Source organism: Microtus oregoni, unplaced genomic scaffold, assembly GCF_018167655.1.
Source record: "Microtus oregoni isolate MIOR12 unplaced genomic scaffold, Mior012 000025F_ref0000491, whole genome shotgun sequence".
In the NCBI taxonomy this organism is placed as follows: domain Eukaryota; kingdom Metazoa; phylum Chordata; class Mammalia; order Rodentia; family Cricetidae; genus Microtus; species Microtus oregoni.
This window is the reverse complement of record NW_024543084.1, coordinates 35,435,001-35,462,860: the sequence shown is the minus strand read 5'-3', so window position 1 is coordinate 35,462,860 and position 27,860 is coordinate 35,435,001. Positions and strand designations below refer to the sequence as shown.

The 27,860-nt window shown below is 42.3% G+C and overlaps 1 protein-coding gene across 2 annotated transcripts in view; it reads right to left on the bottom strand.

Moving 5' to 3' along the window:
- Window positions 1-27,860, bottom strand: part of Palld (palladin, cytoskeletal associated protein) — a 230,164-nt gene that overhangs the window by 169,310 nt on the left and 32,994 nt on the right. For both annotated transcript variants that reach the window (XM_041674110.1, XM_041674111.1), the window contains exons 6-9: window positions 25,953-26,094; window positions 25,025-25,048; window positions 8,543-8,662; window positions 6,405-6,747 (exon numbers count right to left, since the gene is read on the bottom strand). In XM_041674110.1, the coding sequence (XP_041530044.1) occupies window positions 6,405-6,747; window positions 8,543-8,662; window positions 25,025-25,048; window positions 25,953-26,094 (629 nt within the window). The remainder of the gene's footprint in view (window positions 1-6,404; window positions 6,748-8,542; window positions 8,663-25,024; window positions 25,049-25,952; window positions 26,095-27,860) is intronic.

The window sequence follows — 27,860 nt, the reverse complement described above, 5'->3', positions numbered from 1 at the left end:
CTGGTGCCCAAGGTGGAGAGATCGCCTGGATCTAGAGCTATGACTGGTGGTGAGTAGCAGCAACAAGTGCTCTGAACTGCTAAGGCACGGTCCTGCCCATCTCTTGACCATATTTCTGTGTAGCTTTATTCTACCTGTCTCCATTTAAAATGGTCTTCATAAGGAAGGGGCTATATTTTTAACTTCATAATTACCAAGGGAACTCTTATACACATTTAGACAAGATGAAATGGAAATGTTGGCTAAATATTATTATCCTGTGCTCTTTCATGCCAAGCATCAAATATTTGAGACCGAACATGTTGTGTTTTTTTGGGAGGTAGTGGTAGAGCGCTACTTCAAAGACAGAAGCCCTGCAAGTGTTCCCGTTTATACAATACACACCTAGTAGGATTTTTGAGCTACAAAATAAGGATTCTGGCTCATGGAAATTCACTGAAACACTGAAATCAGCAAGAGTCTGGCCTAACAGAGCAGCATGATCCGTGTGCTAAGAATGTGATGCTGAGTGAGAGCCAGTATTTCCATGAAAAAATTAGGGGAAAGACTATATCAAAATGTTATTTCTCAGTTAAAAGTTCATACTTCAGGAAGTTCCTTGATTAGACTTCCCACCTCAGGGAGGGGTTGTTTTAGAGGAGTTCCAACACTAACACAGTTAATGTAAAGCTGTCACCACAGGGTGTATATAAGACGTTATGTGTCTACCTGGGGCCACCATCTATGTCCAGATGCCTGCTAGTCTACCTGGGGTCACCATCTATGTCCAGATGCCTGCTAGTCTACCTGGGGTCACCATATATTTCTAGAGACCCACCAGTCTTTGTGGGACCACCATCTCTGCTGCACTCATTCCTGGTCCTGTTGGGTGACTGTTATTGTGATTTTATAAAAACACAAGAGTCTCATTTCTGCCTCTAGTGTTTCTACCTCATCTCCCCTCTTACATTATTCTGAAGGTCCCTTTGGTTCTATGATTTCTGTTTTTCCTGTTACTATGTCACTCTTTGACTATTCTTTGAAGACAACAAAAATTGCTTAAGCAGAAATAGAAGCCAGTGCATATTAAATCTTCAAAGTCAAAGGTAAAATGATTCACCTTGTAAACACTGAGAAGTAAAGGTTGTTTGAATTGCACTAAATCAAATTCACAGATTTTTTTTTCTTAAAAAAAATTGTGTCATGTTAAAAGATTGTGTGTGTGTGTGTGAAGTTCTCCCCAAAATCATCCTGGCAATCATTAGGCTGTAGATTAATGAAAGGTAATGCTATTACCTCTCTCCGATTTGAGTCTAGAATTTTACAGAATTTTTCAGGCACTCAAAATAGTGAGGGAATGAAGTTTTTTGAGTTTAAAGTGTATTTGTGGCCAGGTGATGGTGGCACATGGCTTTAATCCCAGCACTCGGGAGGCAGAGCAGGTGGATCTCTGTGAGTTTGAGGTCAACCTGGTCTACAAGAGCTAGTTCCAGGACAGGCTCCAAAGCTATGGAGAAACCCTGCCTTGAAAAACCAAAGAAAAAAAAATTGTGTGTATTTAAGCCTCTTTTCACTGTCACCTGACAATCACAGGTCTGGCTATTTGCGACACACACTTCCCCCTATGTTGCTTTGCTTTTCATCATTCTCCTTGACTTTCATGGCCTCTTTTGCTTTTGAACCTACAAGGTAAAGTGTATGCGAAAGAGAATCTGGAAACCATTTTCATTTTCTCATCAAAGGGTGATAGAGTGAGATCTTGAACTTTAACTAGCAGGAGTTAAAGGATGGAAAAATGTTCAGCTTTTTAAGCTGTGCCGCCCAAGCTACACATTGGAGTTTGAGTTTTGGTCCAACATAAACAGGACAGGAAGGGAGTAGCACCGAAGGCTGCAAGCCTTCATCAGAGTCTGCGATCTAATGGGGGTGTTAACATGGCAAGCGCACACACCTTGAAAGGGCAGTTTAACTGTACCCAGGGCAACTCACACGGCAAGTGTCTGCTAGAGACTGGACCTGTCCCCCCACTCGTTTCAGATGTTCCGTTTCTCGACAGTGTATTAAAGCAAGGCCTCGGTCAAATGGGGGCACTGGAGAAATGGAGGAGGGGAGCTAAGCAACTGGACGATTTCTTCCTACTGTGATTCTCTTCTGTGGAATAGGTGTTTATTTTTACTCTGTGCCCCCTGTTGTGTTATGTACATGTTAATATGGATGTGTCATATGTGTAGACCTGTATGTAGAGGCCAGAGGAGTAGGTAAATGGCGGGAGTTTTTCCTGATTGCTCTCCGTATTTATTTTTGAGACATGGTCTTACAGGGAACCCAAAGCTCATTTATTCAGCCATGCTTTCTGGCCAATGAGCATCAGGGATCCACCTGTCTCCATTCCCCTCTCCATTGCTATGGTTACAGGAGAGTATTGACATGTCTGGCATTTTGTATGGAGATGTGAACTCATGTATGCATAGCAGGGAGCTCTATTTATTTTTCAAGATAAGGTCTCATGGAGTCAGATCTCGCCCAAGCTACCCTTGAACTCACTATGTAGCCGCAGGTGATCTTGAGCTTTTGATCCTCCTGCTTCTCCCCACTAAGTGCTGCAATTGCAGGCATAGACCTTTTTTTTTTTTTTGCCCAGTTTTTTTTTTTTTTTTTTTTTTTTTTTTTGAGACAGGGTTTCTCTGTGTAGTTTTGGAGCCTGTCCTAGCACTCTCTCTGTAGACCAGACTGGTCTCGAACTTACAGAGTTCTGTCTCTGCAATGCTGGGATTAAAGGCATGTGCCACCATCGCCCGGCTCTTTTGTCCAGTTTTATGCTGGTGCTGCGAATGGAATTCAGGCTTAGTGCATGGCAGCCGAGTACTCCATTAAGCGAGGGGCAGCTCTAGGTCTTCAGGTGGGACTACGGCTGAGTTCTTCATATGCATTTATTATCAGCAGGTGGAGAGACAAACAACATCAATTGGAATCATCTTATAAAGGAGGACAACCCTGGAACTGGTGGGCTTTGAAGATAACAGTCCTGGAAGTATTCAGGGGAATAGCCAGCAGAACACATGAGGTTGCTCTACAGATAGGAGCTCTTTCTCTGTTACGTAACTCTTGCTTCATTCATTCAAAAACATGTATGGACATCTACTACAGGAGACCCAATAAAGACAGCGAAGGTCCCTATTCCCAGAGGGATAGCAATATACAAAGCCAATAACAAGTAAGTAACCATCAGAGATAATTATGTACCGGGTATGGGATGAGGGAGAGAGTGGTGGGTGGCTGCTTTAGATAGGTGGCTGGGGAAAGGGATAACATCAAGTTGAGATTTGGTAGACCTGAAGAGGCCAGTTTTTATCACAGTCCAAGCATAGAACATTCCAGGCAGAGGAACAACTTGTGCTTCAACGTGTGCCTAGGAGTGTGGGGGACCCATAAGGAGCTTCCAAACGTGGAAAGCTGATAAAGAGTGACACTGGCCTCTCTTTTCCTCTGCCCCTCACACACACCATCTCCAATTCCTATATGTGCAGCAAAGGAACATTTGACTATTTTAAGAAATTGCTGACTGTTGCTTAGACGTAGCTTCGGTTACTCAGCCTTAAAGTCCTAGCTACCTTCCTGTTGCAGTCTGTTTCTGGGACAAACACCATGACCAGACACACCTTAGGAGAACAGGTTTACGGGTCAGGGTTGGAGCTCAAGCAGGAGTATGGAACAGAAATGATAGAAAAAGCTGCTTGCTGGTTCTCTCCATGCTTAGCTGGCTTTTCTCTAGACCCAGGACTACCTGCTCAGCCGATGGTATCAGCCTCCTGTGTCAATGAGAATTCAAGATAATCCCTTACAGACATTGATAGGCCAACGTGATCCAGGCAATTCCTTTCTCCAATGAATCTAGGCTATGTCAAGTTGACAGTTAGAGCCAATGAGGACACTGGCTGTGAAAGAGTTTTTAGGATATGTCCCTCCCTTGAGACAAAATTTTCAGAGACAATTGGGTGTCTAAGGGTGAGTGTAGGTAGAACAAGAAAGACAGAAGCAAACACAGTAAATAAAACTACACAGAGAGACTGACTCAACCTGAATTCATTTTACTTCAACATAGGAAACACCAATCCTGCTTTTTTTTTTTTTTTTAATCTTCAGAGACAAGAGGAAGAGCAAACAGGAAGAACAGGAGCAAAGAGATCTGTTGAGTTAACGTGGAAAAAATCTTTTAAACCATTTCATTATCTAAAGGGCATGGACTTTTGTGGCCATGTGTGTATTTTTGGCACTCCAGTGGAAAGTAAGAATTTTATCTGTTGACCCACTTGTTTCTGGGTGTAAGAGTCACCCTTCACTAACTCCCCCTCATTTTGCAGGCGGCGCACGTGCAGATTATACCTCCGGTCCACAAGGCAGAAGAGGAAGACAGAAAAGGAGAAAAATGGAAGCTGAAATCACGTCGTGATTTCTGCATCGTTCAGCTGAATCCAGGACTTAAGCACAAGGACACACAAGACCACACTTTTCTATATGTTCTGTCAATCATTTGCAGAGTTTGCTAGTTAAAAAGTCCCCTCCAAAATTTCTTCTTAAAAATTCCAGGCAGAGCCAAGCCTTTGAAAGATGATTTTATGACATATAGATAATCCACAATTTTCTCTGTGAGCTTTGCATTTCTTTTGAATCTCCAGGCATTTTTTTTTTGTTGTTGTTGTTGTGGAGAAAAGACTCAGTAATAGATGTATTTGGTGCAAAGAGGGAGTAAAACAAACTGTCACTAAGTTGAGTTTATGGTCTTTTCTTCCTGTTTTCCTCCGAAAAGGTGCAATTTAAGCAAATGATGTCATCACCTTTGAAACTTGTCCTTAAGCTCCTGCACCTTTTAATAACCGCAGCATTATTTGTTTCTGTGTAGACAAGGCCTCCGTCATGCGCACAAGCACAGTGAAACAGCTGAAAGCTGAGGGGCTGCTGAAATGCCAGAGATAAGGAGGGCTGTAAAGGCCGGCTAACAGAGCCCCGTGTTTACTCTCCTGTGATTTATGCTGAATTTATGATGGCTATTAGGAGAGAAACACTTCAGCGGATCAAGAGCACAGTCAAGACCTCCTCATTAAACACATCTGCCCTTCCCCAGAGAAGTGGTCCCTGTTTCAGTAAAAGCACTAGAAATACATAATTAAAATGCAAACATGAAGCAAGTCAGTAGGAGTAATTAATTTTATGGCTGTGCTGTAAGAATGTAAATCTCTTTTATGGATGCCTTTCTTCTTTTTTTAACCTCACTTTATCTTCTTTATGAGAATGTAGATCTTTCATAGTGCTATACATAAACCTGATCAGTAGCTCTATACCACCTAAAATGTGGGAGCCAATACAACGCAATGACAGACTGGGTAGCAATGTGTGGATTTCTGAAGTCATCTTATAAGATTGGCCAGAAGTTTCTTCCTATAAAGCCACCTCCCCATTTGTTAAAGTGTTCTTAGAGTTGGTTTGCATTGGGCTGAGGTCCGTGAAATCCCTTGACAAACAATGAAGTGATGAGTAAAGAGTAAGGTATCATTCCAGTTCACATTTCTAATCAATTCTAATATGGCTAACACACAAGCCAATATCAGGTTGAAGAACGTAAGCATGCCACTACTAAGGAACCAAAGAACTCCTAAGACAACAAACATCATAAGAAATCCAGAGCCTTTCCTAGATGGAGTGGTTTCATTCTCATGGAGTTGTAAACCAGGAGAGAATGTATGTGTTTCCACTGACCTATGTCAGGGAACAATTAAGAGCTGTTCTGCTATGATAGAGAACCTTTTGAATTCTATTTCTCTCTCCCAACACTGTAATGGCCCCATTCATGACAATGCTTCACTGCACAGTGCCAATGGAAACAGTTCATGCAAGATTTATCACCCTGAGAAAATAACAGAAATCAAATGTGAGTGGTAGCAACATGTAGTTGCAGGGACTGTGTTGTCATGGGCTGTCCTCCATGTGACAAACCTGTCTCTGGTTTACCCTCCTGGCCAGGATAACCACTGGGTTACCTCTCTTCCCAGTTTTCTTCTGCTGTTCTCATCAGCGCTTTTGACTGAATCCTCCAGTTAGAAAGTTTGCTTCATAGACACCTCAAGGAGTTCGCTTCTCCGTTTTGTCTGGAGAGCAGTTGTACTCTACCACAAACTGGAAGTCAGCGTCCCCAACAGATGCTTTCACCGCCACGACCAGTTACAGCTTCTAGCAAAGAGATTTAACCATGCTCTGTATTTACCTTCTTTACTTCATATTTTTGAAGGACCTCACTTGCCAGCCATCTCACCTCAGTCAAGGACAGCTTGCCTGCAGACCAGTCTAGGAGAATGCTTTTTTTTTCCTAACCAGAGAGGAAATTGCACAGGAATATGGAAAGTATTATAAAACCATGCATAAATACTCACAGTTTGGGTTTGGCAAGCAGAGGTGGTGGTTCCTTAGTGGGCGAAAGCAGGGCAGCTGGTGTTGGAGGAGATTTATTGCCATAAGCTTTGCCATTAATCAGCCCGTTGACTCCGTGGCCGGGATGAACTCCATTGGTTTCCCTCTCTGCTGAGTTGAATTGCATTTGAAGGGCCGCCATGTTAAGACCTAAGTCAGGGCTGTTCACCTGCTGGATTTCAGGTGGTTTCTGCGACGACAGCTCGTAGGAACCTGTCTCCAGGATTGGAGGGGGAGGTGGGAAGTGGTGGTCATGATCACTGTTGGCGTCTCCCATTGAGTCATAGCTACAGTTCTCAGAGTTGGCTAAAGAAGGGGGCAAAAAAGGAAGAAAGTAGTAAGATGCTACCTGTTCAACAAATGATTTCATACTCACAGACCGGGTAGGTACCCTTGCATGTCATTAGGGAGGAAGAGCTACCCTGCTGTCATGGGATGAGGGAGCATGTCGGCCTGGTGGCCTTGTTCTGAGGGGTGACTATTATCTCATTCCCCTACGGAACACACCTATAGAAAAACTAACTGCTGATTCATTAACAAATCGCCTTAAGAATGTAAGATAAGGCGTCATTAAATATGATATCGCAAACAATATCGATCCAAATGCTTTATCCTCTGATCTCCCATTGGACATCAGACCCATCCTCACTGACAGCCCTTAAGATCAGAAGGGTTTACATGCATCCTTTCTGAAGCTGGGGAAAAGAAGTTCTGAGCCCAAATGAAATCCCTGAAATTCTCGTGAGTACATAAAAATTTCCATGCCAGTTAGGAAATTACATTGTCTCGATGACAGCGTGGTAGACAACAGGTTTGAAAATGTCTCTCAAAAGACTAGAAGTATCTTGAGGTCATACCCTCTCTGAATCACTCAGCTTTCTAAGAGCCTGGTAGACCTTTCGGAATGCACCAACCAATGATTATTGAGGTACAGAGAGAACCAAGCAATCTATCGGTGATGTTTGGCACACAGTCATGAAAGATATTGCATTACCAGGTTTTATTGCTCAAACCGAGTCTTGTTTTTGCTGTTACTGTTTGGAGTCGGCTGTGGTCGTTTGATGGGACGCTCTTCAAGCTGACTGGAAACTGACATGCTGTGATGCTGTCTGCTACGGGACTCCAGAGACAGCACTGTGGTTCCCAACGGGTGTTCACCGTGGTTGTGCATGTCAACCATGTCCCAGTAAGGCGAGCCTTACTTTCCCTATTTATCTTACTGAGCATACAAAAGCCTTGACATTCCCCAAGCTTGTTCTGGTTGTGCCTCTGCTGCCACCTAGCCCCCAAGTTCTTGCTCTTCTAGAAACCAGGACCATTGGATAGCCATCTACTTACTGATGCCCTGCTGTGTGTTTCATTATACCTCTTGGCTTGGTCAAAATGATCAGTTTAAACTTTCTATACAATGGGCTTGAAAGATGAGAAAGCTAGGACAAGCCGAGGTGAAGTCCATCAGTAGAAAACTCACCTAGACATACAAATAAAAGTAAAGATCTGTTTCTTCTTATGGTTTTCCCTAGAGATTTGTTTTAGAGTGTGGATGTCTGTGTATTTTTGAACACTGGGTTAAGCAGTACAATATTTTATCTTTCGCGTCAGAGCTGCTTACTCACACGGATATATACTGAGGGGAAATTTGATTTCTAACATCTTTACAGTTTCTCTCTGTTTCACTAGCTTGTATTCCTTTCTCAGAAGTTCCCATCGTGATTTACAGAGTGACACATTTGGGCAGGTCTCTGCAGGTCCTCTCCACTGCTGAGGACTGTGACTGCTCCCCTGACTTAAAGGTGGCGTTCTGAGGTGAGGAATCCTAGCTTAGCACAAAGATTATCAGTTCCATTGTTTCTGAAACCACAATTGCACGATTTTTAAAAAATTGGCCCCAAGAGTGAGTACTAGTTACTGTGTTTGTCATCACCACCTCCACAGCTCCGTGCCTCCAAGATGAGACATTCTATTGTTAGGAGGACCTTGGAGGGGTCATGAACATTCCTAGGAGCTGAGCTCTGTCCCTGGGACAGTGGCTGCCTGTCTTGGGGAACTACTTGCACAAAGACTGAGTAGGAGGAACCAGGTGCTTTTGATGCCCACGTACCTGAGGTGATGAGAAGCTGCGCAGTGCTTGTCACTGATCCGTAGTCATTTCTGGCTGAGCAGGTAAAGATGCCCGCATCTTCAGGAAAGCTCTCAGCAATGACAAGGGTGCAGATCTCCTCTGGAAGCAAAATGACCAAAACAACATGGTAGAGGGAAACTGTCAGAGAAGTCATGAGAAGTGAGCCCCAACCTCCTCTAGTTTCCCCAACTTTAGTGGCTCTTTCTTCAATTAAACCAGCACCAGTGAATGGGAGCCAGTCTGTCTCAAAACATATCTGTCAAACACAGTGGGGAAGAATTAACTATGGTCAAAGTGTCACCTCACAAGAATTCTTTTTCTTTATTAAAATAGTTACACACACACATACACACAAGCAGCCAGTACAAAGATAAACAAGCTAAAAGTGCAATCTCTTTTTACAGTCTGACTATTTCTATAGCTACTGCTCCTTAATATGTCTCCAGGAGTAAACACAAAGAATTAATGTGTTTAGCTCTACAGAATAATTATGACAGCTTTAAAAACATATAGATATTACCAAAATATTTTTGAGGTAATATTTCAGGGTTCAGTGTGCACCTTTTTCTTTCTTTCGTTTTTTTATTTTTTGTTATCAAGTACTGAGGTCAGTGGCCCTCTGTGAGCATTAGAACCATCCTCCATTCCCGACAATCTGATGATGCTCATGACAGTCCGACTAGCAGGCTGCTGGAGATTTTCCTTAGTGCTGGAAATGCACCATTCCTTGATGCGAAATTGTTCTGCTCCTGGGCAGCTCCGGGGACCACTGTTGACTAAGAGCTGTTGAAACTTCAGCAACAGGCAAAGCTCATGGCGACCATGTTGCTATCACAGTGAAACATACATACATTTTCAAGCTATGAGATGACACGACTTTATTCTTTTAATGTAGTATTTAATTTGATGTCAAGGCGAGACGGGGTGTGCCAAACTAGACTCACTATACAGCACAAGCTGAATCAATGACAGAGCTCAAAAGGGCAGTGCGGAACTGACATCATTGGTTAAATGTAGAGGAAAGTGACAGCACAGACATGACAGGTTTCCATTCATACGGTGTGTAAACAGGTCAAACCTCCGACAGGAGGAGTTGAGTGGCTGCTGTGGCCAGGACATGGGAAGCTGCTGCTCGGAGTGGAGGAGGTTGCCAACATGTCGGGGAGGAAGTGCTGAAGGATCTGCCACACAGGACTGTGTCACAGTGATACACTGAACACTTAAAGAAAGAGTATTTCCTGTCATGAACTTCTTTCTTTTGCTTCGGTAAAGAAGATTAAAAGATCAGAGTCGGGTCGGAGAAAGGTTGCAGCGGTTAGGAGCAGTGCTTCTCTTCTGAGTTCCAAACTCCAGTCCCAGCACCCACATAGTGGCTCACAATCTGTAACTCTGGTTTCAGGGGACTCAGTGCTCCCTTCTGGATTCTGTGAGCACCAGGCACACACATGGTGCATTTGCAGACAAGAGAGGAGAGTAATGGGTGTCTGTTGCTTATCTATTTAAATACTAAGCAAGGTAAACAAGTGAGATTCTCCAAAATATAAAGAAATTCTTCTAATGAAGATGCTTAGGCAGTTTTCTTCTTCTTCCTCTTCTTTTTCTTTTTGTTGTTATTGTTCTTCCTCCTCTTCCTCCTCCTCCTCTTCTTCCTCTTCTTTTTCTTTTTGTTGTTGTTGTTCTTCCTCCTCTTCCTCCTTCTCCTCTTCTTCTTCCTCTGCCTCTTTCTCTTCTTGTTTTTTTGTTCTTCTCATTGTTGTTCTTCTTGCTATTCTTCCCCCTCCTCCACGTCTCCTTCTTCTTTTTGAAGAGTACGAGCAAATGAGTTGCAATTTCAGCAAGAGGGAAGAAATAGATTAAAAGAACCAACAGCCTGACTAACAAAAGGTTGAATGATCTAAAGAAAAACTTCCAAGAGAAAGCCTGGAACCTCCTCCATCACAGAGCCTAGATGCTCACAGTCCACCCAGTTAACAGCTGTAATATTCTATAGCTGCAGGTGTGAGATCATGGTGCAGGGTTTCTAGCCTCGAGTTCTTTGTAATGTTCAGGGGGTGAGCTATGGCAGCATGGAAGGAAGAACTCGAGTTAGACAATCTCTAGATAGATCTCAACTCCAGAGTCTACAGGCCCAGCGTCTTTGGCATGAGGGTGTGCCTAGCCTCCCTTCTCCCTTCCCTCAAAACTGTGCCACCTTTAAAGGAAGGCAAGGCAGGTGAAAGTTCCAGTTTGCTAAAGGCAAATAGTCATTTAAATATAAGGTGGAAATAGGAAAGAATTAAACATTTTAGGCAATTTTAAAAATAGAAACGAGAAAAAAGAAAACATTTCAGCATTTATATTTGTTTCAGATGGCTGGAGAAATCAAACTGCAGGTTGACCATGTAATACCTTATACATCTTTCCAGATATTAGATATTCCATAATTATTCCACAATCACAAGGACAAGATCCTTTTTTGTTCTTTTCTCCATAGTTTTTAGTAGCTTTACAATTCTTCTAACTCAGTCCATAAAGACAAATCTAAACAAGGTTTCCTGAATTATCTTTCCTTTTTCTTTTTAAAAAGTCCTCTCTATATATTTAAATATTATGAATTTATATTTTGGGCACATGTATAATCTCAATGCTTGGGAGGTATAGCAGGAAGTTCAAGGACAGGCTTGAGCTGTGCAAAGCTAGCAGGGGTCAGATGAGAACTGGCCTCAAACCCGAAATCAATCAATCAAACAAAAGACTCTCCAAATCTTCCCACCACTCCAGCAAACAACAACAAAACAAATGCTTTGAGTAGATAATACATATACATGACAAAAATTTTATACAAATACATGCTATAAAACTTTTATAATATAAGGTACAAATGGGTGTTTAACTCTTAAATAATTATGTGAAAATTAATTAACCTCTTGATTAATTAACCTCTTAAGTAATTATGTTAAAATTTTTATGAGAGTTTAACTTAAATTTAAGACAGAGACTGAAACATATACATTTCCGCTTACATCTGCACATTTTTATTGCTTACAGAGACATAGACACAATAATAAAGGTCTAATTATTGTGATTCACACAGGTTTTTCCCACTATGTATGAGAAGTACAGTAACCTCACGAGAACGCAATGATAGTTATTTCAAGTAAAGGGTATCTTGAGTTGTTCATAATGTAATGCAATGATGGCATCACTGGAGTTTCCTGATCTACAAATAATGAAAAATGCTTGCTATAGAAGATCACAACCTGAAAACATGTTTTGGGACAATATAGCATGATCACACAGAATCGTGCTGCAGCAAGAGGGTCTGAGGGTGGCAACCTTGGCCTTCATCTGACTCCGGATGGTAGAAGCAACTTGAGAAGTCCTTCCAGGTCTCATCAGTGAGTAACACGAGTTATATGTTTTTACACTTTATGATCAAAATAGTCCTTTAAGAGATACATTTGAAATACCAGTGCGAATGTGGGTTGAAGGGGATAGCACTCTACACAATTTTCTCTAGTTCTTAATGTTTGCCTAAGCCTGCTGAGTTCAGTGTTGGGGGGGGGGGGCGGATGGACAAAGCCTGCTGAGTTCAGTGTTGTGGGGGGCGGAGCGGATGGACAACGCCTGCTGAGTTCAGTGTTGGGGGGGGCAGGGGCGGACGGACAAAGCCTGCTGAGTTCAGTGTTGGGGGGGGGCGGATGGACAACGCCTGCTGAGTTCAGTGTTGGGGGGGGCAGGGGCGGACGGACAACGCCTGCTGAGTTCAGTGTTGGGGGGGCAGGGGCGGACGGACAAAGCCTGCTGAGTTCAGTGTTGGGGGGGGCGGATGGACAAAGCCTGCTGAGTTCAGTGTTGGGGGGGGGCAGGGGCGGACGGACAACGCCTGCTGAGGTCAGTGTTGGGGGGAGGCGGATGGACAAAGCCTGCTGAGTTCAGTGTTGGCAGGGTATTTGATTATAGTTGCTGTAGCATTGACAACAGCAAAATGGCAAAACATACCGCAAAGTTAAACTTAGGTTGCATACTAATTCCACAACAAATTTCAACACTGTATGTCATTAGAAACAACAAACAAACCAACCAATCAACCAAAAAAGGCTTAAGTTAATAGCACATTGTGTGAAGCAGGCAGCTGTGCAGGGGCTGATGTAAATCCAGGCAGACTCTCCTTCCCGTCTTTCCAGTGGAAAAGGCCCCCATCTCATGATATACACAAGAGTGTAGCACAATTAATAAAAACCCAAAGGCAAAAATTGGGGCTTAATCTGAAGGTCAGAAAAGCAAAACAGCTTGCTACTAGCTCTTACCTCTACCTCAGTCTAAAATGGCAATCCTGCCTCCAGGAATCTCAGAAGGAGACTGTGTGTGAGAGCTGTCTCCTCCCGTTTTATAGTCCACTACGGGTCTGGGATTAAAGGCATGCAACGCCTGGTTTCTACGGCAAATAGTGTGGCTACTGGGATTAAAGGTGTGTGTCACCACTGCCTGATCTGGAAGGCTGATCAGTGCGACTGTTTTACTCTCTGATCTTCAGGCAAGTTTTATTTATTAAAATGCAAATGAAATGTCACTACCCCTGGGGACTTGGCAAACACTATAGATGAAGAGTGCGAAGCTGTGATGTGTAATTTACATTTACGCTACTTTGTCATTTTTAAATTTGGTGGCTCTACTCACAGAGGAGATGAAAATCTACAAGCTAGAAAAACGAATTGGTCACTCTGGTTTTGTGTGCTTCATTTGGCTCTTGATGGATGCCCAGGATCCTTCGTCAATATTTAAATTTGTATAAGTTCAAAACTAGAATGCCTGTGTTCCTCGGCAAGACTGGCGATATTTCTGAGGATTTATTTATGAGACTAGTTGCAGAGGACCCTTTCCTTTGATAGGATCTTGACTCTGTCACGGTGTTTGCCAGAGCTGCCTATGATAAGAATCCCCTGTAGTGAAGGACAAATGTGCTGATGCCTCAGCCCCTTCCGCTCACCTAAAGTCTGGCTAAACAGTTCTGGAATGGAGCCGAGGGACTTCTTAAAAATATACTTGCCAGATGATTTTTGTATTGAGATAAGTTCTAAAAAAGCGAATTTCAAACATTTATTAGAATGAACAGAAGGCGAAACACTTTGTGTTTGACCTGGTCACGTGGGTGTATGCAAACTATGTACACAAACATACATACAGACACACACAGAGAGACACAAACACACACATATATGAACAAGACCACACACATAGTGGTAGAAAATTTACAGAAAACTCTAAACAGGTACTCTACTATCTTTTTAATTCACCTACTTTTTGTGTGAAAATTTTATTGTATTTATTGTGTGTGACTGTGTGTGTGTGTGTCTGTGTGTGCATGTATGTGTGTGCACACTCACACCACATCCACACCACAGCTCATGTGTGTGTGTCAGAGGACAATTTTCTAGAGTCGACTCCTTCTTTCACCCTGTGAAGTCTGGGAACCAAATGCAGTCCTGACAGCATGAACCTCTACCAACCTAGTCATCTCATTGGCCGTGCCCCTCATTCTTTTTTCCTTTTGTATTTTGAGATGGGGTTTTCTATGTAGCTCAAGCCATGACCCTGCTTCTTGGTTTTGCTAGCTCTGGAATTATAGGTATGTATGTTTTAAAACATGGTAGTTGCAGAGGAAGGCTGGGAATGCAGCTCCATGGCAGAACACTTTTGGTCAGCATGAACAAGGGTCTGGGTTCGATCCCCAGCACTGAAAAATGAAAGAAGGTTACCATCCACTTTGATGACTCATTTCAAACCATGATTGGAGAAGTGGTTGAAAAGCAGTGCCTCCTGAGGTCGACAAGATGGCTCAGAGGGTAAAGGCGCCTGGTGGAAAGCCCGATGGCATGTGTTCAATCCTTTAACCCACATGAAGGAAAGAGAAAACCATCTCTTCAAGTGTGCTCCGAAGTTCACAACTGTGGTCTTACTCACCCCCCCCCCCCAAATTGTAAAATGTGAAAATTAAAGAAACACTGCTCCATAACCCTGAGCCCCATTCTCGTGCTACTTAATATTCATCAGTCCTGAATGTTTGAGATATTAAGGGGACAGCTTGAGACTTGGGTTTCTGACACATTCAAAGGATACAATCATTTGATTAAAAAGGTCAGTGAATAGAAAGAAGACAACAGAATAGCAGAGGCTGTGAGGTTGCCTTGTGGATTTTCTAACATTGGGCAGTCTTGGTGTTCCAGGTGAAGCAGATAGAAAGTGTGGCAATAATTCAAGCTGGGGCCTCCACATCAGTACAGCTTGCCATGCTGGAAGTGAGAAACTACTGGAAAGGTACAAGGCCTGGGAGTTTTGCTTTATTTTCTTATTTCTGTTTTGTCTTCTTTTAATTGAATGTATGTGGTTTTGAGCATAAGCAGATAAGGGTAAAGAAAACCTAGGACATTTGTGTTCTAAGAGGTTTTGGATAACTAGTCCAAAGCTCTCATCCCTTCACGTTTGATCTCTAGAATATGGCTAATTAGTATTGCAGTCCAAATTCTCAGGGTAGGCTACTGGCCAGGCACCAGGTGCACTGCCTGGTTCTAAAGTACAAAGCCTCTATAGTTGTTGTTGTTATTATTGTGTGTGTGTTTTCCACGTTAATGATGTAGGAAGCCTGGTGCAAAGGAAGACAATGAAAGAGTTAAGTCTGGAAACAGAGTTTCTTGATGCTTAAAATTAAAATTAGCTTTCTCAATATTCTAATAAACTCATGGTTCTCAATGCACAAGGAGATAGCTGAATGGCCCCGAATCAGACATCAGATCCCTTGGATCAGTCATGAGTACATTAGAATTGGAATATACTGGCATTAGAAGAAATGAGCAGGTATCCCTTTGAAGTTGTGGAAAACATCCTCAGGCAGTGGCTACCTCTGAGATATGGGCTTCCAGCAGCTCTGTGTGTGTGTGTGTGTGTGTGTGTGTGTTCGTGTGCGTGCATGTGTGTGTGCACACACACAGAGAGATAAGGTCACCCATGTGTGTGCACAGAGGCTAGAGAAGGACTTCAGGTATCCAGCTCAATCACCGTCCTCCCCCTTGTTCCATTGAGACCAAGTGCTTTACTGAAACTGGAGCTGTTGGGTACAGTAATCTGAAGCATGGCTTCTGCCCTGCCAACCACAGTGCTTGGGTTATAGGTGTGTGCACGACCACATCCAGCTTTTATGCGTATCCTTTGAACACAAACTCAGGTCCTCATGTTTGTGAAGCAAGTGCTCACCCCCTGAGCCAACTCCCAGTATCCTGATGACTCCTAACAAAGGTGATGCTCCTTCTACATCCTTTCTCAGACTCTGGGCTTTCCTAAGTTACACCTCCTTCAGGAAACATGAAGTTCTATACACAACTGCCTATTCCTAGCCAGGTAGCTAAGGAGGAAGAAAACCGCATGACTTCCTGGTCCTTGTGTGATTTGAATATGAGGTCAAGACCTGGAATGTGGAAGTCGAGGTCCTGCTTCTGCCAGGCTGGTCTCGGGTTTGATGTTTCGCCTCCTGCTCATTCAGTTCTTGTCCTTAAGCAGCACTTTTCGAGTCTGCTTTCCTTTTATCCTTAAGGTCTGTCCTAGAATCCACTTCCCTCTGTTAAAAATTAGACTTGGTAGGAGTTTTTCCAACTGAGATTTTAGGAGGGCAGGTTTCCAGTGAGGACATGTTATAACTAAAGTGGAATCATTTATCCAGTATTGCTTTATTACTTTCTTTTGTTCATGGCTCATGTTACTAGCACTTAGTACATGGCAGCATCCTCAGAATTGATTTTTAATAAGTGCATAGTTTCATGTAGATAAAAGGAAGGATATTTGCTCCATAAAACAAACAAACAAACAAACAGATTGATTTTCTTACAAGTTTCCTTTAAAATTCCAATATGATCAAAAAGGGCTTATTTTATATGAATTTTCAGAAATACTGTGTATAAAATAAGATACAGACCTGCATATGGTTGCAACTAACTAAATATCTAGAAAAGTTATGACTTAGAGAACAAAACCCAAACAGCATTGGGATGTCATTTTGTGACCCCACAATGATTTTAACATTTGGCCAACTCCATGTACCCAAGGTTGCTTTCTTGGCTTCCCTTTGAAAGAGTCTCCCAGTGGGGACAGGTTCATGGTTTGCATGATTTGGACATCATTAAATATGAAGCAAGCCACACGGAGACGAGATGCCCCAGGTTGTAACATGAAATTTTTATCTGATTGCAACTCAACCCTACAGCATCTGTAAAAGAAATTCTGGTAAGAACTGAAGTCAGAAAATGTCAGTCATGTCAAATGAAGGGATTAGAGGCTCGCTGGTCTGTACCAGAAAATCGTCTCCAGTATAAATGGAGAAGTCCACGGTTATTAATAACTTTAATTGTGATCCTTTAAAACCCAGTTTCCCCAAACTTGACTTCCTGAGGTTGTGATTTGAAGGCATATAATAAATTACTAAGTCAGAAATTATTTTTACTGGCAATAAATACTTTTTTAAATTACCTAAAAATTGCTCAACTGCAGCAGAAGGCAGTTCTGAATATCACTCAAGTTCTTGGATGTATTTAACACTTGGTGAAACACAGACAAAAAAACCCTCCAAATTTACAGAAACTCATACAATGAAGAGCCAGCAAGGGTGAAGCCATTTGATCCCCTAGCGGTTCCCAGGTACTGTTTCGTACATATCTCCATTTATAGCCTTTTAAAATTTTATCTGGAGTCACTAACAGCTTTTACTTTTCAAACTACGTGGTTTGGCAAACACAACTAATTTTTAAAAAAGGCTCCGGCTAAACTCAATGAAGAAGAAATCCAGTGTGTTTAAAAGCAGTGCTGATATCAATACAGTCTAAGGCTCTTTAAAGACAGTCAGTTCTACACATAGAGAGAGGGACATTTACAATGTGCACGGTAAAGACTGTTAATGAAATGGACGCCTGTGTATTAATCAAATGGAGGAATAAAACAAAGTTAGCACATTAGAAATGACTTGTAGATTTTTCCCAAATTAATCTTCCTTATCTTAAGATAATATATCCTTTGATGGTCTATATATGCATCCTTTTAAAAATGGGTATCAAGTATATATTTATGTCATTTAAAGAACTGGACAGTAAGTCCAACCTTGTCACTGTTAAAACAAAACAAAACAAAACAAACAAACAAACAAACAAATAGAAAAGCCAAAAAGGTACAAGATCCAGGTAACATTCTGAATCTTGGAAAATGTGATACTCATCTGGTGGGGCTAAAAAACTGGACGCCTAACAGTTACTTTGGATGGACTCGGCACCATCAAATTTCATGTTTCTCAATTCAACGTGGCCAAATATCTGATCTCAGGACTAGGACAAAATGCACAACTTCTTTGGGGCTACACAAGTCTCTTCTGCTGCTCCAGGTGTCAGTCTATGGATGAGAGATCAGGACAACAAAACTGGGAAAACAGGCTCTGCCATCCAGCCAGCCCATTATCAAGGCAAAAGATGGGAAGGAGCCAGGGAGTGGAGCTCATAGTGCAGACAGCCACAGTGGGTTTTTTCTCCTGATGCACACCCTGCAATCTGCGACTAGGGACCTGCCCTCCTTCATGGTGCACAGCTGGTACACTCATGGAGGTTTCCTTTGATCACCGCTTCCTGTTCTGCACATCTGCATTTTGCTCTTTCTGGTTCAGCTCTCTGGTTGTGGTGGAGAACACCACCCTTGAGAGACTGTGGAAGAACACTTCTGAGACCTTGCAAATCTGGAAGTATTTTTACTAGATCTTCACACAGACCTGGGGCTCTGGGGATAATACCCAGTTTGAGGTAATTTTTGCATTTGCAGCTTTTGCTTCAGGGTCTCTTTGTGTCTAATGTGGCTGCTGAGAAGGCCTGAGCCTCTCCGAGGTTCCTGGGAATGTGTTCATTCAGTGGTCTATCATCCTGGATATTCTGAACTCCCCAGAGATATGCAAAGCTCTGAATTCATTCCACATACTGTACACTTGGTGTGCATTTTCAGTCTAGAAGTGAATGGCTTTAAACTTAGAGAATCTGTGTAATCACGTAGTGTGTGTGTATATACATGCTTTTGCATGTGCTGGTGCATATTGGGGTCAGGGGTGGACATTAGACATCCTTCTCAGTTGCTCTCCACTTTATTTTTTGAGACATAGTCTTTTACTGAATATACAGGTCTCTGATTGGCTAGATGGTCTGGCCAACGAGCCCCAGGCATTCACCTAGCTCCTCCACAGCCCAGCCTTGGGGTTACAGACAGGCACTGCCAAGCCTGGTTGCTATGTGGGTGCTGGGGAATCTGAACTAGGCCAGAATTCAGGCTTGTGCAAAAAGTGCTGTACTGCCTGAGCATCATGGGAAGGTTCTGAGTCACTTATTTGATAATGCTGTTCTCTTCCTGGAATCTCAATTCTATAGTGTCTCTTTCAGATTCTCTGCCTTCTCTACCTTTCTACCCTGCTGTTAGATTTCTTCTTCCTGTGCTCCTTGGGCCATTTCCTCAACTTTTGTTTATGATTTTTTTCTCTCTTTCTCCCTTCCTCCCTTCCTCATTCCCTCCCTCCTTTTCTCCCTCCTTGAGCTGACTAAAAATTCTACCTTTCCCTGTTGTTTAATTTAGGTGATTCCTTCGGAAAAAATATCCCAAACCATTGTCTACTTTTTTCCTCTTGAGGTGTTTAAATTGTCCACAGAAGGATCCTTTGTCTCTGCCAAGAAAGGCAAAGTCCACAAGCGGATATTCGAGAAGGTGACTAAAAGGAGAGGTTGAGATCTGTCCTCCTTCCCCTTCCTTCCCATTCCTTCCTTTTCCTTCCCCTTCCTTCCCCTTCCTTCCCATTCCTTCCTTTTCCTTCCCCTTCCTTCCCCTTCCTTCCCTCTCTCCATCCCCTTTTCTTCCTCTCCTGCATATATCGGCCAGAGGGCAATGCCCAGTCTTTGCTCAATAGTTCTTTATTTCAACTTTTAAACATAAAGTCTCTCATTCAACCCAAAGCACATCCACTCGACTAGGCTATCTGGTCAATGAGACTTAAGGATTTATCTCTCTCTGCCTTCCTAGCATCAGGGTAACAGGTGTCCCATGATGGCTATATTTTTATGTGGTTCTAGGGATCCAAACTCAGGACTTCAGGCTTGTGCAACACGGAAGCATTTTATTGATGAACGAGCCACTTCCTCAACTCCTTCCTTCCTTCCTTCCTTCTTTCCTCCCTCCCTCCCTCCCTCCCCCCCCTCATTCTTTTTTTCATTCTTAATTCCCTTTGAAGCATGTACTTTAGTCTGGCCTAGAACTTGTAATCTCACTCCTCAGCTTTTTTTAAATCTTTTTTTTCAGTGCACACTCAAAAGTACCTTCAAACTTCCCCTTTCCTCTCAAATATGACAGTAAACTGTCTTGGGCTATGAGACTTTACGTATATTAGCATATTCTTAGAGTTATTTAAGCCTACAGATCAGCCTAACAGCTCCATGAGTTAGGTAGTTATTCCCATAGAACATTATAACTTACATCAGCACAAGTTAAGTACTGTTGGCAAAACATACATGCATTAAAAGAAAAATTACCCCCTTGTTTTTCAATAACCACAATTGCATTTTAATGGGTGTGAGTATTTACTGGAGGCTGTATAACTCCTTTGTATAAGACTGGCTATAGAAAAGCTCATTTCCATACAGAAGTCAGTGGTTTTTGTCACATACCTATCCAAAAGGAGGGTGACACAGTATTAAAACTATGAACAATTTTAGCTAGTCTTATCTGCCGGACATCATGTATTTCAAGCCTGTGACACATCTCTGACTGTGTGGAGAGGTGTTCTGGGTGCCCTGTCACAGAGTGAGGGATGCACAGGTTGCAGGGAAGCTAGTTTTGTCCACACAGGTAGTTTTTCTCACCTAAAACTTAATCTTCCGTGTGCACACTCCACTGGCCTAAGAACAAGCATCTATATAGCAGCTCTTTCCCGACTCAGGCCTCAAGACATCCAGCCAGTGGAGTCTCCCTGACATTCTGAAGCACAGAGTCAGCATATGAACAAAGATTCAAGAAAGGTCACATTGCTAAGTAGAGAGTCACACTGGCAAGAGGGATGAGAAGTCTTAACTTTCTAAAAAGGAGATGGGAGAGGTATCTCCGTGGTTAAGAGCCTATGCTTCTCTTACAGAGAACTGGGGTTCATTCCCTAGCACCTACATCAGGCAGCTCCCAACAGCCTGAAACTACACCTTCAGGGCAATCTATAGTCTCTTCTGGACTCCTATGGTACCCACACACATGTGTATATACATGTACGTAGATACATTCACATACATCTTTTAAAAGAAAGTAGCAGACACCATGTGTGTGTGTGTGCACGCACCCCCTGCCCCCATTCTTTCTGTGTGTGTGTTTCCCAACTCACTTTTTTGTGGCTTTGGTTTCAAATGTCTAATTAGACCATCAGACAATGTAATAGAAGCCATCCAAGACAGTTTGTGGCTATTTCCAGACAGCTGAGTAACAGCCCGAGAATTAACATCTGTCAATGAATCTTGATCCTCTTACACCAGATTAGTCTTTGAAGGATTCAGTCAGGGTAGAGTTAAAATGTCAGAAAAAAAAGGAGGCCAGGCAGGTAGTATGACAAACCAATGTTGTTCCTAAGTAAGCTGACTCGCTATTAATTCACAAAACAGTCTGAAAAGATTTGTGATGAAGCCGACTCCTGTCTAGACAGAGAGGGGAGTGCAAAACACATTAGACCAGTGCGGTGCAGTCGTGACGAGGAAAGCCTGCTCCAGCTGCTCAAAGGCACGGGGGAAGGACCCAGCTAGTCCCTTCTTTATCTAAACATCGAATCCTAATGGGCCCATATCTAGATCTTAGGGAATTTCCACTTTATTTTTAGAGCCTTGAAGCATCTTACCCATCAGTAATAAGGAGGCTGAACAGGAAAAATAGATAAGAAGAACGGGGGAGCTGGTGGGGAATGAGAAAGGAAGGGAAGGAAGGATGTAGACAGAGACAGACAGACGAGAGACCAGGAGAGAGCAGCTATGTCAGAGGAAGAGACGAGAGAGCAATAAAAGTCTGTTTAGATATTGTCCCAAATTTCAAAGGCTATTTATGTTTCAGCACTTGGAAACCATCACCGACAGAGTCCTATAAAATTTATCTCTTGCCTCGGATGTGCTGTAGCCATGTGTGTTTCTCTGTTTCAACCTAATGGCGGCTAAAACTCAGATATCAGAGAAGTCAGACCCCACATCCATTCTATGTAGATGAATATCCCAGTGGCTTCTTAGATCTAGGAATCAGTCAGGTCTTGTAAGAGAAGTAAGTTGCCTGAATATACACACACGCCTACTCTCTCTCTCTCTCTCTCTCTCTCTCTCTCTCTCTCTTGAAATTTCAAGGTCAGCACCAGGGAAACGCTTGGAAATTAGGAAATAAATCACACCTACTTTTGTTAGGCACACTACACTTTGTTAAAACACAAATAGGCTCGTTTGGGTTTACAGTTCATCCCACTCGCACAAGCACTCACAGTCCTGTGTTAATTTTTTAAATTTATGTTAAAAACTATGACCACAGATTTTATTTAATACTGTATGTCAAGTGTGGGCTTCCCAAAGTGGATGGAGTGTGTAAACGTCCCTTTGGGAAAATGAAAGGAGCCTCTCTAGTAGGTGTGGTAAGTACGATGGGGAGGAGAGTTCGTCTTCTTTCTAATAGATCCTGCCTACATTATTTTCTTATAGTGACAGATTTTCTTGAAAGATTTCTCTGCCAAGGTACACTTCCTTGTTATTATGGTTGTGATGGGGGTTCTGGTTTCTTAAAATACTTTCAGAGATAATTAAAGGGAAGAGAAAAATAAGGGAATTCAGCAAACATGGTAAGGAAAATCTTGTATACACTGCTCGGGTGATTTTCGGAAGAGGAGTGAGTGCCTTCTGTGCCTTCAGCTTTCAGCTTTCGTGGCATGTCTGTGCTCACCCAGAAGACATTTAAGTGAATCCAAAAGGTCTGGAGCATCCAGAACAAATTTTATTAAGTAGCTCATGATCAAACATATATATTTGCTAGAAGCAAAACAAGCCGTAACTGGGACACAGAGACTGTAAACAGTAGGAGTGGGGAGAGAATGGAGGCGGGGTGGAGGCTGTCGCCATTACCTTCCTCATCCAATACTGCCCTCACTATATTGAGAATGTTTTCTTTTCCTTTTTGATGAGTGTGTGTGTGTGTGTGTGTGTGTGTGTGTGTGTGGTGTGCATCTATGAGTTTGTTAGTGCGGTGTGTGCACCTGTGTGTGTATGTTGTAGAAAACAGAACTTGGCATTGGGTGTCTTTCCTTGATTTCTCTTCACACTATTTATTTATTTATTTATATCTTTTTAAAGATTTATTTATCTTAATTTTATATGTGTTAGTGTTTTGCTTGCACCATGTGTATAGAATGACTGCGGGGACCAGAAGAGGGCATTATAAGCCCTGGAGTTGAAGCTATAAATGGTTATAAGCCACCATGTGGTTGCTAGGAGCCAAACCAGGATCATCGAGCCCTCTGCCTTCCTTTACTTCTTGAAATAGAATCTCTCACCGAATATAAATCTCATGGATTTGGCTAGGCTAGTTGATCAATGAAGTTAAGGACTCCATGCTTTTTTTTCCCCCTGCTCTGCCCATCATTGGAGTTACTGTTATCATGCCCGGCTTTTTCTTTTAGTATGGATTCATAGGATTAGAGCTCAGGTCCTCACATTTACCACAACAGGTACTTCACCTCCCAACCTTACTCTGAATGTTTCTCAAACACACATATACTCAAAACTAAACCATGCAATCGCAAATGAATAATCTGAAACTTAAGATGGTAGCTAACTTATGTATTTCCATCCTTGGTTATAGGAGATATCTGATAAATCATCATAAATCTCAGTAGATGAAGACAACAGAGAAAGCTGTATAAATTGTCCCAAGTACAAAGTACAATACCAAAATAAGCTCAAACCCATCCCAATTTTGGAAATTTTAGCCTAAGATTTTAGCACATTTGTATTTAAACCACTGAAAGAGATAACTTGCACATATTATACATAGTGACCAAATGAAATATCCAGTTTGCCCTTTATAAAACTATGCCTTCTCATCCATCATCTATCTACCTGCTACTGTTGGAAACAGTAAATGTAAAAGATGCACCCTTACCACCTATGTTGATTTCCATATGTGCTCATACAAAGGATTTATCCACAGACGTAGACATTGGGGACCTAGCATTATTCATGTGTATACAAAGACCTATCACAAACAAAGCATAAAGCGGTCTGTTTAAACAGCCTGGAAAGTGACTGTGGTGTTTGATGTGGTGACTCGTACAATGAATGCTCTAGTTGTAACTCAGAAGCCACCAGATCAATTCCAGTCATTCCCGAAGGACGTTAAGAAGCATCCTTTTAACTCTGCTTTTAATGAGCTGATACTCAGATGTGACAGGCTTAGGAGCAGAACCCAGGACCATGACCTGCTAGAGCCAACAGGGACCTTGGAATTCCCAGGCAAAGGTCAGGGCAGGGCCATGGTTCCCAAGACACATTTGGCAGGATCTGCTTGCTGCTGTAGCAGAAGCATAAACAGCAGAAACAGGAAAATGCCATGTTTTTTTAACCTTTGTGAAGAAATTGTTAGTGACCATGTCTTTTCTGATGGGAAAAATACAAAAGAAAACAATCTTCAGGTGGGGGGGCGTATTATGAAATACCTGGACGCACAATTTTTGGGCTCATGGGAAGTCATAAATATATAAGAGGTCAAAGGCAGAGAACAGTTGTCCCTCACACTCCTGGATCACAGAGCACTTGGGTGAGGTCAGATGACCCAGTAATGAAGAGAGAGCCCAGGGCATGGTGACATTCTTCATGCTTGTGGAACAGTGAAAGTTTACAGCTCTAGTGTGTGTGTGTGTGTGTGTGTGTGTGTGTGTGTGTGTACATGCGCATGCGCGCGCGCGCGCGCACACACACACACACACACACACACACACAGATGAGAGACACCTGAGGGCTCACTCTGTCAAGTCTTTGGGCTCTCAGGTACTTTCTGAGCTGCAGACTGTCTTGTAGTGGGTTTCGGTCAGTAAACACCTGCAATAGATTTCTCTTTTCTACCAGCATTTTAGAAAGGTTTTCTTTGGGTCACAAGTGTAGTTTAGCCTTCTGAGTACAAAACACTATATTCGAAAAAGCCTAGTCACCAAGCCCAGCTTTCTGGTCTGAGCAGCATGTTTTACTAATAAAGATGATGAGGATTGCAGTGCACAGACCCCATGATAAAGAAGACATTGTTTTGAAACCGGTTTTATGTTTCTAAGGAATTGCAAAAACATCGCTCTATGTGGTGTGTGGTTTTAAAATAGAAACAAAGACCTACTGAAAACCCAGAGATACATTACCCCCAGCAGGAGAAAATGCTTACCGGGCTCAGATGCCGATCTAGGTTCTGTTAGCATGAGAAAAGAAAAAAAAAATGGAACAAGCATTAGAACAGGGTCTGGGGCTAATTAACCTACAGCCTTGCTCCCATGGCTTTTGGCTAGGCCGTGTGTGTGGATGTGGTGAGGGCCACCTCTGCACAGGACAGGGTTAAGCCGGCAGCCACTTGGTTTACATTTCCATAATACAGAAACACTGAGCCCTAGGAAGTGTAAGACACTGTAGTTCCAAACAGACTTCCGACTTGCGAGCCTCTTAAAATGATTTGCCAGATAAGCGAGTATGTGGGAATTTTTGTTCTAAAGGAAAGATCTATAGATTTCGTCCACTTCAAAGGGGCCACTGTGGGTTTTTCCCCATAAAAATGAGGTAGACTAATTCTTTGGTCTATTTCACAAGTAGCATTTTGGAAGGGGTTGTGGGTAAAGTTCCAGCACTAACTGTCAACTCTACAAACATCTTGAACAAAAAAGAGCATCTACTCCTGGCCTCTTTAATGCTGGCAATGTCTTGCCATACAACAAACAAGGAAGGGGCAGTTTGAAGGCATTATTTTAAGGAAATCGGCATTTTCTTTTAGGCAGTCCTGTTGATATACAGCATAACACTGTGTGGTCAACAGCAGTCGTAGAACAAAGTCGGTATAGAAGGCTGTAACCACACCGGTGTTTTCTTCTGTAGCTGGGCAATCACAGCGGTCCGCTGGATCCCACATTTACAAGGTGTTGTGAGAAACGGGAGGGGAAAGAGAGCGGCTGAGTTACGCAGATTCGTTTACACCCTGCATGTTACAGACTATATTAGTCTCATCCCACTTCGAGAATATAAAACAGCTCATCTAAGTCCTTTCTAGTTCTTGTGAAACTAGAGGAAATCAAACTAAATTCAGGAGAACCGACACCTCTTCTTACTTTTCTGGAGAATTCTGAAGTCTGGAGAGTCGTGGATCTCACTCCCTTGCCGGAACCACTGGACCTGCATCGGGGGTGCTCCTCTGACCCGGCATTCAAGGACCACCACCTGGCCCTCGGAGGCTACTATGTTCTGTAGTTCCTGAAATTCAAGAAGCAAACGGCCCACCTCAGACTTCTCAGCTCTGTAAACAGTCTCACAACAGAGGAGAAAGACGCCAAACCTTAGACAAAACCCCAAACACAGAGGTAACAAAACCTTCACGTTGAGAGGATTGTCAGAAAATAATCAGCATGAACTCAGGTAAGGATGAGTACCACCGCCCGCCAGCTTTTCAAGATCTTCCGGCCGTAAGATTCGGACAGTTAACCATAAGGCCTGTCCGGCCCCTGTTTGCAGATTTGCACTGACCCTTATTATTTGTGGCATTTGATGAAACAGCTGCCACTTTCCTCTGGCTACATTTAATGGTAAGCTGGTGGAATGCAAGGCTTGCAGACAATTCTATTCCAAATGACTGCGGATGCTTAGGGAAACCAGATAAAAGAAAAAAAGGCACACAAGTGTCTCGGCAGGTACCCACCCATCCATGGACCCCCACCTCTGCCTGACCAGTTTTCTATGTCCAGTTTATGAAGTTAAGCGGTTTGGCATTTTCAAGATTCTGAGTCAAATGATAAAACTGGCCGCTTGTCTTCCTTATTGACCTTTGTTTCCGCTTCCCTTGTAACTGCACCATTGCCTTACCCTCTCTAAATGCACACTAATAAATGTTTATGATGCCAAAGATAAATTAATTTAATGGGATGGATGCAAAGAAGTGAAGTTTTGATGCTTGTTATTAAATGCCAGAATGTTAAAAATTCCCTTACATACGCCTTGGCTCTATGCCCCTCCTCTAAGATTAACTAGTAATGGGGGCTATTGACACTTTCAGATCATTTGAGAATTTGACTAGACCATTAGATACCTTAGGAAGTGTGTGTGTGTTTTGGAATAATTAAGTCATGATTTAAAAAAGTAGATATAAACAAGCTAGAGCACACAAAATTCATTAGGAAGTGTGTAGACTTTGAACAGGTTTGTTTTGTTTTGTTTTAAAGGTCTGGGGAGTAATAGCTAGTCGCAAATCTTACAGGAAATGGAGAAAAAAAATGCTTCAGTATATGTCCGTAGGATATGTGTTAAAGCGCTGTGGCTATTCTAAAAGCCTATTGTGGTGGCCAATGAATTATAAAAGTGGAAGGAAAATATCTTGTTTGGCAGTGAACAAGAATATATATATATATATATATATATATATATGAAATAATAAGAAATATATATATATAATATATAAAAGTTTAAGTTTATCAACTACTGGTGTTGGAGATGTAGCTGAGATGGTAGAGAGCTAACTCACTATGCATGAAATCCCAGCACCAAAACATCTAGGGGTAGTTGCTCATGATTTTAATCCTAACAACTCAGACAGAATTAGATACTGGAAAATCAGAAATTTAAAGTCATCCTTTGCTATATTGAGAGTTTGAGACTAGCCTGGGCTAGGTGAGACTCTCAAAAAAAAATCAACTAATGATTGTGTTCCTTTCTCCATTTATATTTGTAATTGCAGAAAATAGATGGCTTTACATGTCTTTCTTCATTTTTTACTGTATTTGTTTGTTCACTGTGTGTGGGATCGTGGTACACACAGGCCAGAGGACAATTTCCAGGAGCTGGTTCTTTCCTTCTACCCTGTGGGTCCCAGGGAATGAACTCAGGCTTGGTAAAAGTGCCTTTATCAGATGAGACATCTTGCTGGCCCTAGACAGTCTCTGGCTCTTAAGTAAATGTTTTGTAGTTTATGATTGTAGTCAGAGATGAGTTAATTTAGTGTTTCAAAAAGCACAGTGTGAGGTCCAGCT